Source organism: Crotalus tigris, unplaced genomic scaffold (genome assembly GCF_016545835.1).
Source record: "Crotalus tigris isolate CLP2741 ecotype Arizona unplaced genomic scaffold, ASM1654583v1 scf7180000018916.1150873, whole genome shotgun sequence".
In the NCBI taxonomy this organism is placed as follows: domain Eukaryota; kingdom Metazoa; phylum Chordata; class Lepidosauria; order Squamata; family Viperidae; genus Crotalus; species Crotalus tigris.
Genome location: NW_024097271.1, coordinates 336,621 through 349,395, shown reverse-complemented (window position 1 = coordinate 349,395; position 12,775 = coordinate 336,621). Strand labels below are relative to the sequence as shown.

The 12,775-nt window shown below is 34.9% G+C and overlaps 1 protein-coding gene across 2 annotated transcripts in view; it reads left to right on the top strand.

Annotated features, from left to right (window-relative positions):
- EEFSEC (eukaryotic elongation factor, selenocysteine-tRNA specific) overlaps nucleotides 1-12,034 on the top strand; it is a 165,331-nt gene extending 153,297 nt beyond the window's left edge. Inside the window, exon 7 of one of the 2 annotated variants that reach the window (XM_039357369.1) lies at nucleotides 11,254-12,034. In XM_039357369.1, coding sequence (XP_039213303.1) covers nucleotides 11,254-11,438 — 185 coding nt within the window. In that variant the 3' untranslated portion in view covers nucleotides 11,439-12,034. The remainder of the gene's footprint in view (nucleotides 1-11,253) is intronic. The other variant, XM_039357372.1, reaches the window with a different exon arrangement.
- Nucleotides 12,035-12,775: the final 741 nt, after the last annotated feature.

Genomic DNA, 12,775 nt, shown 5'->3' with positions numbered 1-12,775 from the left:
GGAAATTTTGCCATTGCCTTTAAGAATTTTTTTTTTTCAGATTTCTTACCTAATCTGGCTGGGTGGAGTTTATGGTGGAGAAAGTAATCCCACCCATTTCTCATTATGTTTCATGCTTTTCTTCCTCTCCCTTCCAAATACAGCTATCTATCCTTCACCGTATTACTTCTTCCTTCTCTCTTTCTCCTGGAAAGAAGAAAGAATGTGCCTGCATTTGTGTCTGACAGAGAAGGGTTGTGCAGAAGAGATAATTATGTGTGTGTGTGTGTGTGTGTGTGTGTGTAGACACACACAGAGAGATGGGTGACTATATTTTACAAGTGGGAGTCTTATTTTATAGACAATTAATTTTAATTAGTAGCTATTAACTCGATTAAGGCTAATTTTATTTTTTCTTTTCTGCTTTTTTGGAATATGACCTCTTGTTTCTATACGGTATACGTGCAGATGCCTCATTGTAACACAGACCCACGGACATATGGACACACAGATACACACGCACAAATATATATTCATTCAAAGGAGGAAAAACTCTCATTGTCTTCAGCTGGAGCTGAGAAAGCTGAGCATTGCACAGGATGTCTGTGTGAGTTCTGTCTGCTTTTTCAATTAGGGGAAGATTTTCAGAGATGTCTTTTCAGATATATGTTACCAGCTATTACTGTAATTTAAAATAAGTTGAAACATTGTTTTGCATATCCATTATAGTTAAGATGAATTAATATCCACATGGTAATAACAACAGTGACATTACCTTGATGTTGTTGAGTATTAAAGTATTTTTTTGTTCTGGAATAACAACAATAACAACAACTAAAAATCCTCAGGTTGTGGCATTAGCATCTATTAGTATTATATCCCTTAATATATTATGTTTAAATTGTTTTATTCTTTATCTATATCACATCTAGTAAAAAGGACATAAGTACTATTAATGCCCCTACAACTTCCACACAATGAGGTATTCTCAAGGAGCCATCCTTTTCTTTCTGTTTGTCACTCACATAAAGACAGCCTTCAGAATTTAAACTATTCTTATAAGAATCTTAATATTGCAGCAATGTTTTAGTACTCCTAATATATGCACATCCCCATATCAATCTTGAGGCAGTCTCAAATTTATTTTAAACATGTGCAAATGTTTTTCATCAAAATACAGCAAGAAGTTGATACTTGCAGTATCGAAATATTATGGTTTATTTGAAAAACATGAATCTGAGGTAAAAATATATCAAAGATCCAGACACCTAAGTTGTATACTCACAACACTAAATTTAGATACTGAGTTTAGATACTGAATTTCTCAGGCTGGGAATGATAGTTCCCATCTTTATCTTAACAAAAAGGCAAATGGGGAGAATCTTTTTCCACTGCTTGGGAAAAAATCAGATTAAATACTGACAGTGAATTGAGAAAACAACTCTTCCAGTTCTAAACCTCTCTGGGGTAGATAACAGTATTGTAATATATATACCATATATACCACATTCATTCATTGATGGATGGAGATCAACAATCTGTCTTTGAGTTATTGAAATTATGAAAATTGATACCTGAACAGAATCAGTACCTGAATCATAATAGAATATTCATTAGAATTTTAAGTCCTTCAAAAATTTTCCAACATCTAAATGAAGTCTGTATCTAATGTTATAATAGTTGGATTCTAAAACTGGTGGATGATTCTGAATCCTTAAAAGAAGGATGTGGGCTCTGTAGACGTTCTAATATGATTGGACCTGACAATCATTGGTAGTTCAAGATGATGAGGTTTGGAGTCCTATAACATATCAATAACTATACCTTTCCCAACCTTGACTTATAGTTATGCTAAGTTACAGGTATTTTTGAATTAAGATATCCTAAATGAAAGTTTTTCTGATTTTTTTTTTTTTAACATTTACTCTTCAGGAATGGATGAACATTCCCACTTACTGTAGTTACATTTCATATTTTCTAGGCTTAGTATAGTCATTTATCACTGGGAAACTTATAACTTGTGGGAAATTGTGGTGAATGCTCTATTATAAATGAATAAATGAAGAGATGTTGTCTAACATTTTCCTTGGGGGTAATGGGACTGATCAGTTTTACTGCTCCTAGGTAGAGAGAGAGAAAAAATGAAAGTCCATTTTTCCATTTGAAACGCAATACATTTGCCTCACATAATCATTACTTATTAATGAGTTTTATGCTCTTTAGTTTGTTTCCTGTCGTGTATAAATGGAGATGGGAAGCAAGAAGCTGCTTTTGACAGAGTTCTTCCAGCCAAGGTACACAAAAGAAGTTAATTGGGCATCCCAGTTACAATAGCAACAGATAGTGACAGACTTCATGGACCTCTAATACTTTAAGTAATACAAGTCTGTGTTTCAGAAAGGAGTCAGATAACACACATGCGGAGTCTGGCAATGAATTAAGAGTGGACTTTAGATTTTTATATTTTTTTACACTGTTGAACAGGTCTAAGCTATAAAGAGCAGTGGCCTCATTTTAGCCAAGTCTTTATGATTATAAGCAGTTAAGGTAAGCAGTTATGGTAAAGAAGACTCCTGTGTGGCAGATTGTCATATTGTGATAAAGACCTAAGACCTATATGTGGTAGACTCCAGAGCTTTTACCAAGAACAGGGCATACGTGTCCCTGTTACTAGAATGAATAGCAGTGCACAAGGCTAGTACATGTAAGTTTTAATCTACAGAGTCTCTACCATAGGGACAAGTAGCATTTTTTGCAACACATATATCAAAATTATTCTTGTAAAAGTTAAAACAACCAAGGGCAGAACCTGACTCAGTGCAGCTGACTATACAACTGAAGAAGTTTCTCATGACAAAAATGGGTCAGGCACAAGAATTGCCTTGGCCATGAATTCTTATCTCAAGGATCAAGAAGAAATGCAGTCACATGTCTTGTCATGCCAGGTCTGGTTATTTGCTTTCAAGCAGGTATTTGATCTGTAGGAAGGTGGCGTTCTAATGGATGAGGACATCCTAAAAGAGTAGTTGACAAGGTAGCTGATTCTCAGCCTGGTTCAACCATTGTGCAGGCAATTTATTTCACCTGAGAGTATACACCAGGGGTAGGCAACCTTGGATCTTTTATGACTTGTGGACTTCAACTCCCAGAATTCCTGAGTCAGCATGGCTGATTTAGGAATTCTGGGTATTGAAGTCCACAAGTCATAAAGAAGCCAAAGTTGCCTACCCCTGGTATACACCTTTTTGCTGAAAGATTCCTACTGTTCTTTTCCTACTACTTTTATATTATAGTTAGTTTTAACTGTTCAGTGTGTCCAACTTTTGACGATTTTATAGGCAAGTGCTCTCCATGCTAACGTGACAAATATAGTAGTTGTTGGAAAATAGCAAGAGTCTTTAAAGTACAGTGTGTAGTGTTCCCATAATATGCTGCTCTTAGGTCCACAACATGCCAGTGTTAATAGTGATGGGCTATTTGCTGTTTGTTCTGTGTCTGCTACCACTAGCATTGGACTCAGATTCAAAAGAAATCTGCTCTTTTCCATTACTCTTACGTCCTAGAGAGGAGTGGGCTGACTAAATGAAAGGGAATCCATCACTTCTCTTTAGATAGAGAAGAATCCTGCTTTCTCAGCAGTGGACCCTATCTCAGCTTCATTTTACTGCATTGCCAGGTTACACCACAACTGCTTCTGCAGGAGAAGTAGAAATATTTCTAAAATTTAACTTTTTATGAATTTACCCTTCCACTATTAGTAGTAGGTCTTTACCTTTTCTCTAACAGTTTCTCTACCTTTCCTGTGCTTATGTTTAGCCGTAGCCTAGTTTATTTTGGAAGAGTTTATTTTGCCTAAGCAGGGGGTTGGACTAGATGACCTCCAAGATCCCTTCCAACTTCATTATTATTATTATTGATCATCGCACAGTCAGCCAGCTGTTCAGACTGGATTTGGCATTTTTGTCTACCTATCTAGTCCTTACCAAGGACCTGGGATAGGCAGATGTGGATGTTTGATGGTATTACAGATATCGTCGCAGGATGGAATGTATTGCGACGGGTAAACACCTTTTCTTCCAGTAGTTCTGCAGCTGCTGGCCCTGGTTACTAAGCCAACAGTCCTGAGTCCTGTAACCCATTTTTCACCAGATATCCAGGAACTCCAACATCTAGCATGGACCTTGTTAACCCGGGCGACATCTGAGCCAGTATGGCTTTCTGAAATTTACGTCTCACCATAATTTTTATGGGAAAGACACTCTTTGACTGACTCCTCTGATGAGACCTGTCCAGTATGGTTGAACCACTGGAATAGCTCTCATCTTTCTCTGAGTACACAAGCCCCACAACCACATCAAGGTAGTGCCTCACTGGGGGTTGTTGTTGTTGTTATTATAAATATGGGACTACGATAGATGCAGCTAGCCCTAAACTGGGGAGAGAAGCAGCAGAAAAGCTTAAAAGCAAAGAAAAAAAGAATGTATTTGCCTAACTAGTGTGCAATGGCACATATCACCTAACTGGAAAAATATTTTTTTTTCAAATAAGATCTCATTTGAGAAAATAGCTTTAGTGAAGAAAAATGTGCATTTAAATTTCAAAACGCTTGGATTTTGCAGTGCTTGAAATAGCTATGTTTATTTTGAAAATGGAATAAAACATATGGAATAAAGTACGTTCTGTTCTATTTTCAGGCATGGAACATATGAAATAGCCATTTCAAGTTTGAAACCATTGAGTTTGAACATTTTGCACATCTGTCCTGCAGTCCACGTCGGCAGTGTTGTTTTGCTGTGGCAAACTAGCATCTGAAGGTCATGCTAACACTAGTTTAATAAGCTGAATATAAATAGATCATAAAGAAACTAGAGGGTTTTTTTTAAAAAAAAAGCCTAGGTGACATTTGATAGTGCCATATCCTTAAACAAAAAGAAAGGAGATGGATTAGAACATCTTTCAATAGATTCTGTGATTTTTCAACAAATCATCAAGACTGAACATAAGTGCTCTGTACAAAAAAACTGTATTTACACATGCAGCTTTTCAAGATAAATGGTTAAAAAATAGCATTCCCATCTGTATTAATAGGTTTATCTCTGTTTCCTCTTTTGGTTCATACATCTGTCCACCACTTACATTTTGCATATACAACTTAGTTCTTTTGTTGGTTTTCCTGTAGATATTTCCAGTTCCACACTGTTTGGTTGTTTCTATTAGAAATAAGTGGGGTGTATGAATGCAACAAAGTTTGTTGACTTTTCTACTTACACATTGGCTTGGAGTCATTCAGTATGAAAAAAAAACTTTCTAAATGAGTAGAAGTGAATCTGAATTATCGTAATTAAAAACAGTGTTGTTTATTGTCTGGTATTTGATATGGCCAATGCACAGACCTGTTTTTCTAACAGTTTTCTTTAGAACTCAGTTATATATATATATATGAATCCCCACCCCCATCAACACTCTACAAGAGGCTGGAAAAAAAATGCATCTACTGCACTGCTTCCACTTGCAGGCATTGCAAAACACTTCTTTCAAATCAGTTTTGAAGCATGCATAGCCCAGTTGCTCTTTAGTTGGAGAGCGATGGGTTTGATGGATTCGGTCTGAGGGATATAAATCACCAGCCATGTTTTGCAGCTTGCCGTGGGTTCTGTAAGAGTCCCCAATTATAGCGAGTCATCAGGTACTTGGCAAGTCACAAACCTTGCAAGCTACTTTTTAAAAAGAGAGCTGAAGAAGGTTCTTGGAGGAGAAGCGAAACATCTTCAAAGAAAAACAAAGTCCAGTTGCCTTTGGGACTACTTTTTAAAAAGTTTCTTTGCATCCTATATCCTATATTTATAAGCAATTGGGAATGTGCTTATAAAATTCAATTCTCCAATTCTTCCTCTCTGTAACTAAGAAAAAAAAAACCCAGAAAAAAAAACAGTTATAGCCTTTTCTGATGCTATCAGTGATCTTCAGAAGCCAAACAAGATAACATAGTGTGGTCCCTGGTTGCCAAAAGGCTGCCTTCCCCATGTTTTAGATAAAATCTATTTGCTTAAATAAACTTTGTGTGTGTAGGTGTTTATACACATGCACACATGTTTAAATTCTCCACGAAAGGTTTCCTGCATAAGTAAAGTATCAAGACTCAATTGATGCCTAATATTAGCTGCTGTTGGGTTTTTCTGCTAGACTTGATTAGGAAGATATGAACAAATTGGCAGTAGTTAGTAGCAGGTAGAACAGTAAAATAATTAAAAGCAACCTCTGCCTTTCTTTCAGTTTTCCCCCCAAAGAATTAAAAGCCTATGCTTTGTTGTGTGTAATTTGAATACCAAATTACTGATTGCATATGTTTATATTCAGTTGTACAGTCAAGCTAGAGAAAAAAATGGAATTGCCACTATAAAAATCTATGCTTCAACTGATTTTCAGAGAAGAAATTAAGTGTTGAACTAAATTTAGTTTGCTTGTATTGGGAAAAAGTTACACAGCTTTAACTATTTTCTTACATTAATCCCATGATTGGAATTAATTTTTTTTCTGCAGGTTTGATTTTCCCAGTGAAATAAGTAAAGCTTATACTTAAATAGACTATGTAATATATACTAATTAATATCCTAGGTGGATGTTTTTACTTTGAGATATTCAAACTATCGCACAAAGCCAATGTGTTTACTTGCTTTGGATACAATGTAATAGTAGGAAGATCATTGCAAAATATAAATGATGGCTTGTAGGAAACATAAATAATACTTCAGTGGGCATAGCAATCTATAAGTATATTTGTGTTTGCAAATTAGTTCAAAGCTAATGCACAGTTAATTTGAGGAAAATATAAGTGAGCAGACCATGAGCAAGTAAGTTGATGATAGGAGTGACAGAAATTTCTATCTACAGTATAGAATTTATGCCATAAAGCTAGAATAAAATTCATTTTCCTTCTTTGTGTATTCTTTTTGTTTTTATATCTAGGTAGTTAATAAAAGAATAGGCGACACTACAATAAACTTGTTAAGTGAATTGTAGGTGATTGGTGGCACAAATTGAATTAGTTAAACTACCTGTTCTTCCTTGGGCCCTAGAGAGCTACCCATTAGTAACACACACACACACACACACACACACACACACACAGAGGTACAGGTATTTCTGAGCAGTGTGGGCCACTTGCCTATTGTAACTTTGAAGCTAAAATCTTTTCTTTCTCACACGCAATCCCTTTCTTTTTAAACACAGGGACCTTTTCAATTTAATCCATTAGCAAGTTGGCAAAATAAAGTAATTGTCCAACAGAGAAAATGGAGAGAAATCTATTAACATTTGTTACAAATCTGAGTAGTACAGGCAGCACTTAATTAATGGAACAGATTTCTTACTATTTATTCAAGCTTACACAGTCATTGTTCAGAAGAGATTAGACTCTTAATGTAAGTAAGTTAAACTAGACCTCCATCTAAAAATATCCGTCATTTCAGTTATTAAGGGGCTGATGTCTTATTTGGTGAAAGATATATTTTCCTTCATTTCCTTGGTCTTGTAAAATGTAAAGTATGCATTGTGTGTAATACGAGAAATCCACCGAGGTAGATGAAACCTAGATTGTGGCTCCCAGCCTGTCTGCTTGTGCTTTCCCTCTTTGTGCTGCCTGTGTCACAGAGCCTCTTCAGCCCATAGACCTCCTGGCACCAGAGTGAAAAAAAAACCCCACCATGCCATTTGTCAGGGTGTGATGCCAGCAACTACCTAATCAGTTTGCAGAATAAGGGCCTTGGGATTTGATTAAGTAATTTAAATACCTAGCAGTAATACCTGAGCTGCTTTTGGCTGGCAGCCCATGATTCCACTTGGTTAACTACCTACCATTTTTTTCCCCCCCTATTTCCCAGCTACAAATGCCTTGGAGATAATTCTCTGCTTGAAATGATACAAATTTGCAAGCAAAAGGCTCTTTGGCTTCTATTTCTTCTCTTTTTTTTCCTCCAAAGTTTAATATGATTATGCTTTTCTAAAGCTTGATTCCCCTGTCTTTTTTTCTTCTTTTTCTTTGCTCTGTCTGCTCCTTCTCCATGTAAAGCAGTGTTGAATGAGTGATTATAATTGTATAGTTGTTCTGATGCTGTTTTAATGGTTACTGCTGGGAATAATTTAAGTTTCTGTTTTTAAACATTTAAATACAGTGGTACTGTGCTTTACTTTGTTTCCAAAAGTTAGGGTAAACAAGGCTGGAATGTAATGCCTCTGCACAGTTCTTTAATGCAGCACGGCCTTTTTTCCAAATTGTCTCATGATTCTGTGAGAAGACACTGCTGCTTTAATGAGATGGAGGCAGGTGCTATGCTTGTGCTTTTGCATGCTCTGAAATACTTGTTTGGAACTGAGTAGAAACTACTTTGTAGTCCTGTTTAAGGCTTATAGAGTTTCCTGTGTAAACATCCTTACAAAGCTGAGCATCTCCTTCCTATAAAGGTTCTTTTTCTTCATACAAAGAATATTCACCAGTGTAAATCAGTAGTTAGAAATCATAATAGATAAGAATTAATACAGTATAATGGAAATACAGACTGGGGCGTTTGGTTTTTTAAATTTACTTTTAAGAAGGAGCAGGCTTTGGGGAGGATTTGATCAATAGATTTTGTTGCAAATTGCTTTGAATATTTGGAAAAGTAAGAAGTATATAAATATCTCTATAAATTTATTTATTTATTTATGTATTCAGTCAAATTTTCCCGTTCACAATCAGATTAGTCTCAGTAGTATACATAACTATTCACATTTCAAGCAAACATTATAACTTGGTTATAGAAATAATTATATGATGGATGAATAAGATAGATGGATGGAATGGATGGATGATTATGTTACACACACACACCTCTAATATTCACATGTGAGAATATGAATAAATGGATCCTAACACATTTGTATTGTTTCTTTTTTAAAAAAGTTTTAACAATTTGAACCATTCAGAATTGGAGTCAGGTGGTATCAATTTAATACATTATTGTTATTAATATATATTAATATTGAGGTAGTCTACCTACACTTTGCATAAAATATGACACTCCTGATAAAGTTCTAGGTAAATAAGTTGCTTTAACAAGAGTATACTGCTTTATATTGAGTCTTAATTCCACATCCATTGTGTACAGCTACATGCTGCCACATATTTGAGATTATTTTTAGTTACAATTGAAAATAATGTTTTAGCTGTATTGGCCTGCACAACAATTCTTTAACAATGAGGTGACTGGATTAAGTAAGAAGATAAAATAAACATACATCTGGCCAAGCTAGCTTGCAAAGATAGCATATATAGCAGCAGCAGCAACAAAAACAACAACACCCTCCTCCCCACATACATTTGGGCCTGACTCTGCTGGCATTTCATAAGTCTTTGAAGACCGAGAGGGTGAGTGAGCCTCTCAGTGTTTTTTTATTTTACATTTCTTTTAAAAAAATAATCATTTCTAAAGCAGAGAAACAAGATTGAACAAACAAGGAAAGGGAGAAATGTGGTATTTATAAGTGGACAGAGGAGTTACCAGGATTCTACAGTTAGCATTCAGTGTATATTTGATTAGAAATTGGCCTCAGAAAACATTAAATTACATCTAAATATATTAAATTATTGACTAAAATAAGTATTTAAATCTCTGAGTTAAGTGCTTAAAATCTCCAGTGTTTGTTCTCTAAACAATTCAAAAAGACACCTACGTACTAAAACATTGCAGTTAAATATTATAATGGTTTGCTAGAATACACGGAGAAGCCTTTTTGATAGGCCATATTAGGGTATGTGTGATTATGAAGCCCTGTTCAAATGTTAAACAACTTATTTGGAGTATACAACAATCAATAAAAACATTATCTTTTACATTGTTGGGATGAAATATTTCCCCCAGCTCTTACAAACTCATATAAGATTTCACACTTCTGAATATGGACATAAGGCATTATCTGCCCTCTTGACATAATACATATAGCATAATACATATAGAACTGATTTCTTCATTTTCATCAGTAAACATATTGAATCTAATGTTTTTTTAAAAAAAAAACCTCGGTGACTTGAAATGCTATAATTTGAAAAAGTTTGTAAAAAAAGAAAAAATTATTTAGATCTTAATTAACAGCTGATCTGAAGATTATTTCACCAGTTAAGCTGATAATATCAGCAAAGGAGAGCAGCAGTCAATTATAATAACTAGACCAATAATTCCTTATACTAAGTTTGCTGTTTTAACATTTTACATTTTATGTAATGTAGCTTTTGTCAAATTAACTCGGAACCATATCTTAAATGTCCACATTAAAATTCACTGTGTTGACTGGCTATTCACCTTGTCTAGCAATATTTACTTTTCCTCTTGCAAAATCGTGCTTGAAATAGGTAAGAGTTTGACTTACATGATCATATTTCATAAGGTAAGGAACTATGAGGAACTGTTGAATCATATCTGGAAAAATGTCTTAAATATTAGGAAGAAAAAGGACTACATTTCTTGTCCTGTTTCTTCTTCGTTAGGCCTTTGTAATATGCTGGCCCTTTAGGTTGTCTGCAGTGGAACAGATCACCTGTGCATGTAGACGATCTGTCTCCAGTAAATCATAAACATCTCAATCTTATTGTTGAGCCATGTTATAAGAAACTGTCTCTGTATTTCAATATGAGAAGAGAGAAACTGATTAAGTGTTTGAGATAAGGTTATGTGACACCACAGGTTAGAAATACCTGAGCTAAAATTGGCTTACTTTCCAATACCTACATTTGCAGAATATGTAGCCAGGTAGGACTGAATATGCTTTTAAGGAAATCTCTGCTAGCAACTTGGCCAAAACATTGCCAAGCTCTGAATAGCAGTTACTGTTTTTGTTTTGATTCAGATTACCCATGCTCCCCACATATTAATCTCAAATGTAACAAGTTAAATAAAGACTTTAAAAGAAAGGTTCTTGAGTAGCATATGTTATTTTAATCTTTATTTACCAATAAAATGTTTGAACTTAAAAAAAATAATTCTCCTTAATGTCACCACTTAAATATAAGCTATCCTATATATAAGGTAGGCAATCTGTATTCAGAAAGTTGACATATTTATCCTGCAGATCAGTGGTAATAGATGGTAGATTTGTCCATTTTCCTGGGTTTTCTGCAGTGGATGCTGTGGAATCCTGCAAACAATTTGGATATGGAGCTTATATCCAAACCACTGTAAGATTTTGAAATGGTTGCCTGGAGATGTTTCCTTTCTAATATGTTTTTTTTTTTAATCTTTTCAGATGGAGTGAAGCCAGAAACAAAGGCACTTCTGACTGCCATTTCTAAGAAGAAGCCCAAGGCAGGGAAGGGAGATTCAGCAAAAGAGGATGAAAGTAACAAGGTGGACTTTGCCCATCCTGTTCATATCACTCTTCTTTTTAAAAGATATGTCTTTGATTCACAGAAAAAAATGATTCAGTCTTGAGCCATGTTTGAAGTCTTAAAGACTGAACACCAAAATGACGATGACGGGTTCCGTTCACATTCTCTCTCTCTCTCTCTCTCTCTCTCTCTCTCTCTCTCTCCCCCTCCCTCCCTCCCTCTCTCTCTCTCCCTCCCTCTCCCTCTCTCCCCCGCTCCCTCCCTTCTCCCCTTCTCCCCCTCTGTTGTGCTTTCCAGTTCCAGCCTGTTGTGGTATAGGTACAGGTACATGATACTTTTTTGCAGTTGGTAGAAAAGTTTTCATGTTAATATATTGAATGTAAACTTTTTCATATTTTTGATAATCACATATTATTATTGAATCAATAAACAAAATAAATGGAAACCTTGATGAAAAGTGAAATGCAAATATTTACATCTGAAATTAAATTGCTTACATTCTTATATGTTCAAGAATACAAATACACTAGTTATAGGGCAGGGATTATTTTGTGAGTGAAGTTTGTATTTTGAATATTATTTTAACTGGCTTCAGTTTCAAAACATCTTCAGGGATGCACATAATTTCATGGCATATCATTCACTTTTCTGTTTTGTGGTTCATAATGGCTTTTGAATAAATGTTTGCATGTACACCTATCTAAATGTGAAATGACTCTTTCTTTTTTTCTCTCCCCATTCCCAAAAAATTGAGAGAAGAATAAAATCTCTCTGGTCATTTACCTGAATAAAATAAATACTATTCAACATCACAGAAACATCTTCCTGTTTATTACTAAAATAATAAATTATTAAAAGTTTTTTCACTTGTTTATTTATTTATTTATTTATGAGACTTATATACCGCTTTAAGTGCAAGTACTCTCTAAGCGGTGTACACCAGTAAGCAATGTATATATATATTTACATTGCCCCCAACAATCTGGGTCCTCATTTTACCTACCCCGCAAGGATGGAAGGCTGAGTCAACCTTTATTAGTTTTATTTTTATTTTGTTTTATTTTTATTTTTAGTTTTATTTTGCTGAAACAATAGTAAACTATACTTATAAAACTTATTAAGTCCTGTGCTCGCTTCAGCAGCACATATATTAAAACTTATTAAGTCCCAGTTTCAGTACCCCTTTTCTCTCCTCATTCAAAATCACTTATTCTTTAGCAAAACCAAAAATTGGAAAGGAAAATCCAAGATCAAAAATATTTAGAGAGTGGAGCAAGGTCAGTGTTTTAGGCTTTGGAGTCTACTGAATATTAACTGAATATTGGAGGATTCATCTGTATAGTCAGGGATAGATCCCAGAAGGTAGTTTTTTTGTTGCCCATTAAACTTAGGAGCATTAGTTATCATAATTTACATACTTTCTTAGAGTTTTGCCAATTT